Source organism: Thamnophis elegans, chromosome 3 (assembly GCF_009769535.1).
Source record: "Thamnophis elegans isolate rThaEle1 chromosome 3, rThaEle1.pri, whole genome shotgun sequence".
Lineage (NCBI taxonomy): Eukaryota > Metazoa > Chordata > Lepidosauria > Squamata > Colubridae > Thamnophis > Thamnophis elegans.
Window position 1 is genome coordinate 75,449,973 of NC_045543.1, and position 14,254 is coordinate 75,464,226.

The window sequence follows — 14,254 nt, forward strand, 5'->3', positions numbered from 1 at the left end:
AAAACCTTTGGACCTGCAGCTACATCTATGCAATCCACTATGAAATTTGGGACATGTTTCAGTTGGTGCAGAATTTAGCTACACCTATAACTATATGATCCATTTTTAGAGACTCTTGTCTGAAGAGATTAATCAGCATGTGTAATGTTAGGGCTAGGACTTTTCCACAGTGAGGGAACATGTGGCTAAAAGTTTTGAATCGAGCTTGTATGTCAGCATGTGGACTGATAGTTTCACAATTATACTTGAGCATGACATTGCTGCAGTATCTAAGCTAGGCTGCCAATTATCTTGTTTAAACCATAAGATATGGAATGAGAAGGAATATAACATATAAAATTAAAAATGTTCATTCTCTTTCATGCCAGCTATCTTTTTCTGTGCCAGAATCTTCATGGTTTTTCTTTTTCTGGTTTTATGAATGATATTTGCAATGTTTCCATTTCAGAATGTATAACCTTAACTTGTGACTTGTTATTACTTTTCATTTTTTAGAAACCTTATGCTTGTCAGATTCCTGGCTGTACCAAACGATACACAGATCCAAGTTCTCTAAGAAAACATGTAAAGGCCCATTCTTCTAAAGATTTGCAGGCCAGAAAAAAGGTAACCTTCATAGACTTCTCTGCCAAGTGAATCATGTGCAGCTCTCAATATCATATGAAAAACACCTGTAATAACATAGTCATCAACAGAAACAGTTTTCATTTGCACACTGATAATAATGATGAATAGAGAACTTCATTCTAGCAGAATAGTTTCTAGCCTGCATGCATTAGTTGCAACTGGCAAACCTTTGCATCATTTTACAATTAACGCCCCCCCCAAAAAAATCTGACATTGTCCATTTATAAGTTTTCCTACTATATGTATATGTCTCTCTGTGTGTACATGTGTGTGTGTGTGTGTGTGTGTGTGTGTGTAATACACACAATAATAATGTTTGTATACTATTTCCTCAAATACATGCATTCTTGTTCTTTTCCCCCTAGGTATAATTTTTGTACTCATCTTTCCTAAAGATAAACATTTTATATATAATTTTTGAGTCAATATTTGAACAGACATTGGCAGACTCCATGAATTAAGCAATTGTTTTTGCCACATCAGATTCCATCATACCATTTCATTTCAAAAGAAATCCGTGACAAACCTCTTCAACATCCGCTTCCAATTCTTTCCTATGAGTATAAAACAATGCATCCCTTATGTCTAAATAGTTATTTATTATTGCTTTAGACATGTGGTTCTGCTCTGCATATTGCATATTGTTTTCCTTACAGGCTCATGTTAGTTTTTGTTACTATTCTGTAGCCTCTCAATCCACCAAAGAATGAAATGGGATGGTATAGAACAGTGGTCCCCAACCCCCGGTCCGCGGACCGGTGCCGGGCCGTGGAGTACCTGACACCGGGCCGCGCAGCGGCCGGGGGCCATGCAACGGCCGACTCTTCACTCATGCAGCACCGTCGCCGGAGGGGGGGAGCTGCGCGGAAGCACAGGAGCAAGTGAGGCGAGGAGGAAGAATCCCCCGCTACTACACCACCTCCGCCCCCTCCCCGAGTCAGCCGTCCCCTCCGTGAACGCCTCCGCCTCTTTCTCCTTTCTTGCCTCAGTCGGCTCGCCTGGAAGCGAGGCGAGGAGGGGGCGGACCATGCGCTGGAAGCGGAGCCCTTGGAGGCCCTGGCGGCTTCCCCACCCGGCCTTGGCTTGTGAGAAGGAATGGCGGGAGAGGTAGAGAGAGAGAGAGAGAGAGAACGTCGGGCAGCCGAGGGCGGGGGGGGATCTTTTGAGGGGAGATGGGGGGCAGCGCACGGTGGAAAAGCGGCGGTCTTGCCCACCCCTTTCCTGCCTCCCGCCCGCTCCAGTTGCCGCAGCCAGGGGTGGGGGCTCGGTGCCTGAAGTCTCTTGCCTCTCTTCCAAAATTTCGCCAACAGGCATCGGTGAAGCGCGCTCTTTCTCTTCCTCACAAAACACATTTCCTTTCCCCCCACGCGTATTATTGGCGATATGGACTCTTGGAGGCTGCGCTCCCGGGTCGCGTTTCCTTTTTGCAGCCCACGAGAATGCCTGGTTCTGAGCCTCAAAAAATGAGAGTTCTCTTAAGGCTGCAAAAAAGGAATATACTTTGGTCCTTGAAGCGCTTTTCCTGTTATTTGGACATTATATATATACGTACGTACATACGTACGGTATGTATATATGTATGTGTGTGTGTGTGTGTGTGTGTGTGTGTGTGTGTATATATATATATATATATATATATGTCTGTAGTCCATAATATAGTGATGATTTAAAAAAAAATTAGTTGAGCACATGGAATCTTTTTTCTTTTAGTATATTTTGGAGGTGGGGGCCCACTTTGTTATTTAAGATAGTATCTCCTTTTATATATGGTAGTGAAGATACCTAATACTCCCACCCCCTATTTCCCCCACGACAATCAATGTGTCGTCGCGAACAACGCCCCCCCACGCCTGCGCGCGCTCAGCGGGCCACGGTAAAATTATCAAAGGCTGACTGGTCCGCGGCGATAAAAAGGTTGGGGACCACTGGTATAGAAGACTCAGTTTAGCTTCAATTATTTATGATACTGTGGCTTCATTCTCGTTTTGCTTTTGCATTCTTTTAATCTTTCAGCTGGCATTCAAAATATATTTGCTGAACAAAAAGAAAAAAGTATTTGTGTTAGTGATCAAAAGAGTATGAGAATATCTTGAAGCTATAATATGTAATATTAATGTTACAGTATACTTACAATGTCTTTATGCTTCATTCTTTGAAATATTTCCTTGTATAATAATAAAAAATGTAAGGAAAGTCAGAATAAAAGTTATTTATGTCTTTAATTAAAGAAGAAAATTGACTTAATGAAAAAAAATTTTTTTTACAAAAATGAGAATTCATCAAAACCATAAAAATTCCAAGGTGATAAAAAGCTCGACGAAGTAATAGATCCAGCCCTAGGGAACCATTCAGCTGAACAGAATGAGATCCTTTGCTGTTACACCCAGTTAGTCATGGATTTATTTAATTTATCCTGCTTGACTGCCTATAATCCGCTTTCTTAACCTTCCCTTTGCCCATAAAATGACATTATTTTTCTCTCTTAAGATATAGCTTGTCCTTCAAAATGCCACAAACATATTATAAATTCAAGGATACATGCCAAAACCCATGTTCTTACTTCAGGAAATCTTGGCAAGTCCTTAATGATAAACATGGCTATAGATTCCAGTACAGCTGATTTCCAGTAATTGTGTCAGCATGCGGCTACGCTGATATTGCCAGTATCCTAGTGAATCATTATAGCATTTTGCTTTTCCTTCTGGGAATTCAGTTGAGTCTTTAGTAGAAATGTAGAATGAACTCTACATACCAAACATAGCTGCAACTAATACAATGAGTGTATACCATATCCAAGGAGATTATAGAAAAGCTAATGAACTTTGTATTTGGAGGTAATATCTCTTACCTATTAATGCATCTAAAAGCATTTTCAATAGAGTTAAACATTTACTCCAATTTTATAATTAGAAATTATAACAAAAAATAGATGCCATAAATAGGATACAAGCTTATTCAAAGGATGGCCAGCAATTGATTTTCTATGGTCAGCATCATGTCTCTCTGTCTATTGGTCTGATTAAAAGGATTTGTACTGCAATCTCTTTTCTAGTGCAATGTGATCTTGGACTAAAGGGGTGCAATTTGTGGCATGAGCTACAAATACCTGTGTTTTTCTCAAGTAAACCTGATTCTAACTGATCTTGTGCAAGATAACCTGCAACCTAAATCTAGCTCTGTCGAAGACAAAAAATTGCCCTCCAACAGTGGCATTATTATAATAAATATTTAGATTAATACCTTATCTTTCCTAAAGGAGTTCAAGGTGATTTGTTTGTATGGAGATCTTCCTTTATTTTGTTGCCCGAACAACTGCAAGAGACAGATTGAGCGGAGAGAGAATGATTGGCCCAAAGTGTCCCATTGAGCTTTCATGATTGAAGTTGGGAGAAGACCTGAGTCTCCCAATGTTACCCTGCCATGAATGGATGAAAGTCAAACTAGTGAAACTGTTGCAAAGAACTTGAAAGGTTTGAGAAAGATAGCATTTTATAATTACCAGAAAGAGTGACATACGGAACAAAGCCAACAAACTCTTGTTCTCTGTCGTCAAAGTGCAGGTCGTACAACAGTGGCCTTAACTTAATGCAGATTGTTAACAACAAAGGCACTTTCTTGGTTGGAACCAAATTCCGTTCGTGCTTTTTTGTGACCGGAGGGAGCACCTTGCGCTTATCCTTATTCTCGGTGAGAAATGGATCTAGGGCCTCTCCAAACAGCTTACCTCCCCTGAAGGGGGCGGAAGCCACCTTCCATTTCGCCTTAACATCAGCCTGCCAGTGGCGGAGCCACAGCAGGCGCCTCGAAGTGACATTCGAGGCCAGCGCCCTGGATGAAAATTTGGTGGTGGCCAGGGACGCGTCAGCAGAATACTCCACGGCGGCTATGATCTTGGTGATGTCCTGCCTAGTCCTGGAGTTGCCTGCCGGGAGGCCAGCCCGCAGTTTGCAGAGCCAGAAGAGGGCTGCCCTGCCAAAATAAGAGGAGCTGGCGGAAGCACACATGGCCCAGGTGGTGGCCTGGTGCGTCTTAAGAGCCGCGGATTCCGCCCTCCTGTCCTCTGCCTTGAGGCCTTCCAAGGGAAGTGGGGGATATGAGAACCATAATCGGCTCGTCCACCTGAGGAACCTTGAGGAGCTCCTCCAGGGGAGCCTCCATGGTGAATAGCTTCCTCTCCGTCCCACTGGGAGTGGGTAGAGTCCCCAGCTGCACTCATTGTCGTTGGATGATGTCCAAAAATAACTGGGGTGCCGGCACGAGGTCCAAAGGCGGAGGAACCTCATTAAAAAGGCCTGCGCCGGGGTGCTGGGGCCCTATGACTACACCCGTGACCGGATCAGATATAGGCTTTGCTGCGGGAGCTGGGAGACCCATCTGGGGGCCTGCAGCCCTGGCCTTCGTAAGGAGGGGCTTAAACATGGCCGGATTGAATAGGGCTGAGCCCGTGGCCTGTTCAGCGGCAGGTTCCTCATCCTCCAATAGGACCGGAACCTCTACCTCAGGCTCCTCCTGATCTGACACCTCGCTAAGGTCCGTGGGGGCAGGAGAGGGTGCCCTAGCTTCAGAAGCCTTGGGAACTTGGCCTGACTGGGAGCTGGCTTGTGCGCCACAGAGGGCAACTGGGCCGCCAGCTGTACCATGCCATCTGAGATGCCTTTGGATATGGCCCGAGCTATCACCTCCTCCATGGCCCTGGATAGGATGGACTCCTGACCCTGCGGGGGAGGGGGCTCCAATTCAGATGGAGCTAAGGATTCCTCCTCAGCTCCTGAATCCATGTCTGCTAGGGAATCCATAGCCATGGAATGAGTAGGGGATCCCAAGAAAGCCCTATGAGAGTTGGGAGAGAACCCAAAGTCCTCACTGCCTGGGCCTAGAGGGGATTCCCCTTGCTGGGATTCGCCCCTGGAGACCCATCCCCGGTCTCGATGGGGGATGGCTCCATAGAAATCTTGCACTGTGCGGCCTAGGCCCTCTGGAACTGTTTCTCCAGGGCCTTCTGACGGCACAGTGCCATTTTTTCCTCAGCCTTGGAGGCCGGGCCTACCTTAGGCTGCTTCTCCCTTGGGGAAATACCCCCCCAACTCCCTTGCCTGATGGATTGGGCCCGCTACGCTTACTGGGAGTGGGCCCGGTCTTTTCCCCTTGCCTCTCTTCCATGCTGATAGTACTAAGCTGTTGCTCCATTCTGGCAATGGCAGTAGACCAGGCCTGGGGTAGGCCAGAATCTGATCCACACGCTGGGCCTTTAAGGCTCAGAGGTCTAGCCGGCTGAAGAGAGGAGAAGGAGGCTGGAGCTGGCTGAGAGGATTGGCCTAGCGCCTGCGGATCCGCGCTGAAGGCAGGTAGGCGGGGGTTTGAAGCCCGGGTTCCCTGCGGCCGCTGGAAGGAGAAGGAGGGCAAGAGACAGCGTGAGCACCCCACGTGAGTCTCTGGGCTTGAGGCGTCCCTCCGCGGCGATCCACTGTTCAAGGGAGGCTGCGTGGCAAGAATAGAGGCCTGGAAATGAAAGCGCACCAAAACGGGCCGTTTAAAATGGCGGGCTCTCTTGCCGCGCATGCCTGGAGCGTTGTCGGGCCGGCACGGAGCCTAGCGCTCCTGTCAGGGGCTCAGGAAGGCTTTAGCAGCCGAATCGCCCCCCCACGTACTCACTGAACCGGCGTTTTGGGAGAGACCCGACCTAGAAACAGCCCAGGTGGAGGCTGGGCTGCGATCGCCCCAGGGAGCCTGCCTGCACAATGGATTAAGGCCTTTAAGGCTCAGAGGCCTAGTCCAGAATTCTCGAAGAAGTAGAAAAGCAGGATAAAATTACCCTAACTGCAACCTAGCTATCCAAACTAGCAAAAATGGAGCTACAAACTCTCTAGGAAATACTAAATTGGGGTCCAGCTTGCTGCACAAGGACTGGAGCCCCTGGAAATACGTCCTGTTGGGCGACTGAGTTTTTTAAAACTGAGCCTCTGGAGCAACCAGGAGGCGGAGCTACAACAAAGTTTCAAACTCAGTTCCTTGGGCAGCAAGCTGAAGTTAACCCGAGCTTGGACACTCCAAGCAGTGCCTAGAAGAAAGATAGTTTTTCAGTTTTAATTGAAATAATGTATCATATCATATCAAATAAATAAGATTAGGATAGAAGGCTTGATAGACTGCAATGAACATGTACAAGCACATTTTCATTCTTAGAAATCACATGATCTGTTTCTTCTGAGAAAGCACCCATATTTTGAAATTATATTTGCTGAGATTCCTACAGTATGTTATCTAATTTGTAATTTCCAATTTGTTTATATCTTATTGTAATTTTCTAATTCCTGTTGCTGTTTTTGGAGTAGAATTCAGATTGCTTATAAGTTTTAGTTCCCATACATTGGGGCGACGTTAGAACAGAGAAAACTGCTACATTGGAATCAAAATGTGCCATATTTACACTTAATAGTTAGGTAAACATTGTTTAATGATTTCTAAAATTGTTCCCTTTGTGGAAATTCAAAGCAGCAGCAAATAAAATTCTACTAAGATAAATTTTAGAAATTGGTGCCATGAAAAAAAAATCATTTGCTGAACAAATTTATTTATTCAGCAAATTAAATGTATTTTTCCAGAGTTTGATGAGATGCTGACTTCCTAGGGAGCTGTCCAGATAATGCTAAAAAAAATTCCACAGACATGATTCTAATATCTAACTTCAAGAAAGATAATTTTTTAGCTTTTTTAATATACCGACTTACAAATTGTACTCTCTGCTGTTCCAGATATATACCTGCCATGATCTTGTGATGTAATAATTGTGCTCTCTATACAGATATCAGAATTCATTTCAAATTTTGCTTTTATCAGTGTTTGCTAGACAAATTATATTAACTGTGTCAATTTTTATTTTAATGGATATTTTTAATGGTATCATTTTGTTAAAATTGCTTTGTTTAGAGAGATCCAACAATACACCAGATTTCCCTATTTAAATTTCTATACAATTTTAAAAGAAAAAAATATTTCCGACCTGAGAAGGAGTATAACATTCTTTATAACTTCAGCCATATAAAAAGACAAATAACATTAATGTTTAATTCTAACTGGCTACAAAGATGTTTCCTTCTGCTTTGATATTGAATCTATTGATATTGAAGTTATGAGCACCAGATGGCCCAGCCAGGCCTGTTGCTTGTAGTAGTGGCATCCTGTCCTTTCACTGATGTTGAAATAAAACATAGTCCTATTTCTTCACATTAAGGAAAAGAAAAATATTCTTTACCTGAGGCAGTAAAGTGCTTTGGGCCAGCCCTGGAGGTGACTGTATGAAAACAGGTATTTTCTAGAAGCAAAACCTCCTTTTTAAGCTATTTTTCTTTCACAAAATCAGATTTCTATAGAGGTATAACTTGTTAATTAGTTATAATTGCACCGCTCCTCTTTCATGTCACTTTTGTTTAGTAAACCATACAATCCTTTTCATTGTACAGGAGGGGAATTAAACATAAATGAATGAACAATATGTGGTTTCCCTCTCAGACTCCACTCATTGCTGACTAATTGATTATACAAAACTCTGATTATTATAGGTTTAGATGATCAAATCCCAGCTTATTAAGTGGACATATCTGAACCATCACAGTTCAGATGCAGCTGTTTCTGAGTGCAAGCAGCAAAACAAATGACCAGGCCACATTTAATCATGGTTTTCTATTGAATCTATGCCACTTTCAAAAATGTTGACTGGGAATTATAGTACATCTGGTGATCACGAGGCTTGGGAAAGAAAGATCGAGTGAAACTCGGTCAACAGAATCCCCCCACACACACTTTTCCTTCCCCTCCCTTTTTCTTTTTAATAAAGCCAGGCAGCCATAGAAAGTATAAATAAAGTAATCCAAAGCCAATCCTATCATTATACAGTCTTGGAGGTTTGGGGTATCACAAAGGGGTAATGAGTGCTTATTTACTTACTAAATTCTTACACTATTTTCACAGTCAGGCGTGCAGGAAAAAAGAGAATTGCATTTTTTTCTACATTAAAATCACCTCAACTGGCCTTTGATATATATGTTTGTTTGGGTAGTTTAAAAGTATTCATTTTTATAAGCAAAATCCTTGGATTGATCCTTTATCAGAATCTTTCTGATAATTATCAGTTGCAATAATGTTATCTAAAATCAGGCATATTCAGAATTCTTGTTTTTTTTTAATTTTTGCATTTAATCTCTCAACTATAGGTTTGTTTTTAACTGCTCCTCTTCCAGGAAAATAGCCATTTTTCTTCTGTAAACTTTTAAAATATTAGCTACAAGACTTACTTTCTTAAGATGAGAGGTTAAAAATAAACCCTTGAAAAAATGGCAGAATTTCAACAGGATACAATATATAAAATATGACAGCAGATTAAGTTACAGGATGCTTCAATTCACTTGCCTTACTACCAAGTTATTTCCTTCTTTTAAAATATAGTCCAAAATCAGCTTTTCAACATTAATTTTTAGTTTTAATTGCCTTTTTTCAAAACTATTTATTTCATTGTTAAAATTACAAAAAAGACACTAACATCAATAAAAGAAATAATCCCCATTAGAAATTCCATGTTTTCTATGGCATTCAATCAAAATATTTCATTAATGCAAGAGGAATTGCATTTGGAGGCTAAGGGTCACTGAGCAGTGCCCATGGCAACTAAGAAGCCATTCTTCACAAAAATGTTGTAAAGAGTAAGTGTTTTAATCCCCAACTTTAATCTCTTTACTTCCTGTTCTCAAAATGGAATATAAATCAGAAAGTGTGGAGCAAAGGACAAGGATGCTGGCGGAAGAGGATTAGTGATGGGGGGGGAGACTTTAAGGAATGTAATCATGCTATTTAATGCCAGACTTCAGACCAAAATCAGCCAATTCTTTTGATTCTGCTGAATCTAAAACAAGAAAATGAATGTTGTAAATGATCACAGGATTAGCCTTCTCCCCTCTATCTTTTTCTTACTAATATTACAACAGTAATTCAAATTATTGCAACTCAGAGGCTCTTGAATTTGTACCACAGGTGGGCTAAATAAATTGTGCTAGGGCCTCCACTGATCTGTCTGAATTACTACTGTCATCAATAATGATTAATATACACCAGTTTATTCCTTTAGGATACTGTAGACTCAAGACATTTCTTGATATATTATGCTGTTCTGCTTAAAGAAAGCTACCCAGTCTTGTGTAAAAATAAAGCTAAGATTTAGAGTCATGTTGATGCTTCTTTATTGTGTGACAGCCATGTTAATTACATAGAACCAAAATAGGTTATCTTAGTTGATTTCACAAAGCAAAGGATTACAACTCACTACGTCTTATAGTAATTAGCAACCAACTGTAACCTGACCTAAAAAAATGGATAATATATATAATTAATAATAAGCATAATGAATAATAGATAATTCACAGTGAGATACCCAGGTTTGCTGATGACCTTAAATTATTTAGGATGAATAAGAAAATATTTATCCAGTGAGGATAAATATTAAAATACAAACATGAAGCACTGTAAGTTAGGATAATGTGATGTTTATGGGACAAAATAAGTGTGTCTTTGAATATACAGTAAACTGTTAACAAATAACTAGCCAGGAAGAAGATCTTGCTGGATAGACATCTCAATGTTTACTCTGTATTCAGATTCTGAACAAACAAACTTCATGTGCGGATTTAATGGATAGAGAACAAGAATATGACTGCCAGTATATTCCTTTACAGTATATAAATCGGTGCATACAGTTAGAATACTGTTTATTGGCCTTGAAAAAGATACTGTAGAGATGGAATAAATGTGAAGAGGGGGTGCTAAAGCATTTTCCTCTGAGGAAAAATAACAATATATGTGATTTCATCACTTACTAAAATGATAAGTAAAGGTAAAGGTTCCCCTCACACCTATGTGGTAGTCGTTTCTGACTCTAGGGGGCAGTGCTCATCTCTGTTTCAAAGCCGAAGAGCTAGCGCTGTCCGAAGACATCTCCATGGTCATGTGGCCAGCTGTTAGCTTCCCACCAAAGGTGGTTGCTATTTTTCGACTTGCATTTTTACGTGCTTTCGAACTGCTAGGTTGGCAGAAGCTGGGAGAAGTAACGGGAACTTACCCTGTTAACACGGCGCTAGGGATTCGAATCGCCAAGCTGCCGACCTTTCTGATTGACAAGCTCAGTGTCTTAGCCACTGAGCCACCGCGTCCCTTATTAAAATGATAAGAGGAGACCAAAGTACATAAAATAGAATCTCATATTATTAGTCATTTAATGACTATGAATGATGAATATGCACTGTATACTGTCACTCAAAGAAAAGGAATAAGGGTAGCCATTAATCTGGATGGCTTTAAAAGAGTTAATGCTTCCTGGTCATACTGGCTATGTGCAATGTCCAATAAAGGACATAAAATTCCCTTTGAATTTCATTTCCTGGATGCTATTGCGCTCTTAACCTGTTTGACAGCTTCCCCTATTGGCATCTTCCTCATAATGGGGACAGAATGCTTCCTTATTTCATTAACTTAGTCTATTACTAAATTTATACCCTGCCTCTATTTAGTACAACCTATGGTGACATACCGTATTTTTCGGACTATAGGACGCACTGGTGTATAAGACACACCAAGATTTCGAAGAGGTAAGTAAGAAAAAAAGGTTTTGTCTTCCCCACCACCCACAAGCCCTCTGCAGGCTTCAGCAGGGCTGGAGGAAGGGGAAAATGTCTCTGTTTTTGTGAAAAACAGCCCATTTTTAGCAAAACCTGGGGCATTTTTCCGTTCACCCAGCCCTGCTGAAACCTGCAGAGTGCTTCTGGGGGCTGGAGGAAGGGAAAAATAACTCCGTTTTTCACCCATTTTTCACAAAAATGGGATCTGGGTGCGGGAGGCCAAAAATGGCTGTAATCGCTCTTTTAGGGGGGTGGGCGGAAGGTGTGTTTTATACTGCGAAAAATACGGTATATAATGTTCTCATATTCTTGTTACAACAAGCTTTTCAGGTGGGTTGCTCAGACCATGACTTCCCCAAGGCACTCAGCTGGCTTCCATGCCTTAGATAACGTCAAGTTTTCAGTTTCAGTCCAGAATCTTAACTACTATAACAAAACTGGCTATGGCTTTAGATTAGTTTTTAGATTAAATTAGACAGCATATCTCTTGTTTTAACCTAATAACACATTATATATTACAGTTACATTTTTATTATCAGAAAGGGAAGAAATACAATATGTGATCACAGGAAAATATGAGTAGTGATTGACAAATGAACTGAATTATGAAAACTATAACAGCATGTAATTTAGGGAAGGGATTTTGAAGATATATTGCAGTGCAGCACTAATGTATACTAAGATTCAACCGTTGAAGGCCAAAATGCCAAAGTCTTGAAGATAAAGAAGGAAGAATGTTGAAATTTTCCTGCTATCTACCATCATGAAAAGCTTTTAGAGGTCTACTTATGAGAGCAGGTAGATACTTTCATTTCATAAAATCTGTGTGCGACAATGCCTATTCATGGAGAAATAGTTTGAGGTGAACATATGATCCAAAATGGTTCACGTATAGGTAAAACTCAAAAAATTAGAATATCGTACAAAAGTTCATTTATTTCAGTATACAAGTATATGTGATAGACTCATTACATGCAAAGCAAGATAGTTCAAGCCATGATTTGTCATAATTGTGATGATTATGTCTTATAGCTCATGAAAACCCCAAATCCACAATCTCAGAAAATTAGAATATTGTGAAAAGGTGCAATATTCTAGGCTCAAAGTGTCCCACTCAGCTAATTAAGCCATAACACCTGCAAAGGGTTCCTGAGCCTTTAAATGGTCTCTCAGTCTGGTTCAGTAGGAATCACAATCATGGGAAAGACTGCTGACCTGACAGTTGTGCAGAAAACCATCATTGACACTCTCCATAAGGAGGGAAAGCCTCAAAAGGTAATTGCAAAAGAAGTTGGATGTTCCCAAAGTGCTGTATCAAAGCACATTAATAGAAAGTTATGTGGAAGGGGAAAGAGTGAAATAAAAAGGTGCACAAGCAGCAGGGATGACCACAGCCTGGAGAGGATTGTCAGAAAAAGGCCATTCAAAAGTGTTGGGGACTTTCGCAAGGAGTGAACTGAGGCTGGAGTCAGTGCATCGAGAGCCACCACACACAGACGGATCCTGGACATGGGCTTCAAATGTCATATTCCTCTTGTCAAGCCACTCCTGAACAACAAACAATGTCAGAAGCGTCTTACCTGGGCTAAAGAAAAACAGACCTGGTCTGTTGCTCAGTGGTCCAATGTCTTCTTTTCTGATGAGAGTAACTTTTGCATCTCATTTGGAAATGAGACCCAGAGTAGGGAAGAAGAATGGAGCACACACTGCAAGATGCTTGAAGCCCAGTGTGAAGTTTCCACTGTCTGTGTTGATTTGGTGAGCCATGTCATCTGCTGGTGTTGGTCCACTGTGCTTCATTAAGTCCAGGGTCAATGCAGCCGTCTACTAGGAGATTTTGGAGCACTTCATGCTTCCTTCCACAGATGAGCTTTATGGGGATGCTGACTTCATTTTCCAGTAGGACTTGGCACCTGCCCACACTGCCCAAAGAACCAAAACCTGGTTCAATGACCATGGGATTACTTGTTTGATTGGCCAGCAAACTCGCCTGACCTGAACCCCATAGAGAATCTATGGGGCATTGCCAAGAGAAAGATGAGAGACATGAGACTGAACAATGCAGAAGAGCTGAAGGCCACTATTGAAGCATCCTGGTCTTCCATAACACCTCAGCAGTGCCACAGGCTGATAGCTTCCAGGCTATGCCACTTTGAGTCAGTAATTGCTGCAAAAGGGGCCCAAACCAAGTACTGACTACGTATGCATGCTTATACTTTTCAGACGTCTGATATTGTTCTATGTACAATCCTTGTTTTATTGATTGCATGTTATATTATAATTTTCTGAGATTGTGGATTTGGGGTTTTCATGAGCTGTAAGCCACAATCATCAAAATTATGACAAATCACGGCTTGAACTATCTTGCTTTGCATGTAATATGAGTCTATCTCATATATTAGTTTCACCTTTTAAGTTGCATTACTGAAAAAAATGAACTTTTGCACGATATTCTAATTTTTCGAGTTTCACCTGTATGTTACCTTAGACCAGGCTATCATCTAATGAAACTTGCTTGGAGGACCTCTGCATTTTCTATTATATTTGTGAACATGCAGCAAATATCAAACAAATATGAGAAAATGAACATAATATATTTCTTCCACATCTGATTTAGGCTTGGCCAGGAAGCACACCAGAAGTGATAATGTTTAGAAATCTCGTATTGTAAGCTGGATAAAATTGGTGTATTAAAGGTAAAGCTCACTCAGGTTTTGGGTGGAAACGAGTCCTTGAGATATTTATCTACTTAGCACATAACCAGAATAAACCTTGATATTTTTTTATTAATTATGAAGAGTGCACCTTAAAGATAAGTTTTCTGGTGATCCCTTCCCCAGTAGTGCAAACTTTATAAGCAGAAATGGTGCATTTTTACATTTTCTTCTCCCATCTCTGGTTATTGTGTGGACTTTAAATATTTAAGTCTTAATTTCTGTATTAGTATTACGTGATGTTATGGCACT

General features: G+C 41.1%; 1 protein-coding gene across 5 annotated transcripts in view; it reads left to right on the forward strand.

Annotated features, from left to right (window-relative positions):
- Nucleotides 1-14,254, forward strand: part of GLIS3 (GLIS family zinc finger 3) — a 149,438-nt gene that overhangs the window by 109,081 nt on the left and 26,103 nt on the right. For all 5 annotated transcript variants that reach the window (XM_032213229.1, XM_032213228.1, XM_032213225.1 and 2 more), the window contains one exon: nucleotides 496-606. In XM_032213229.1, the coding sequence (XP_032069120.1) occupies nucleotides 496-606 (111 nt within the window). The remainder of the gene's footprint in view (nucleotides 1-495; nucleotides 607-14,254) is intronic.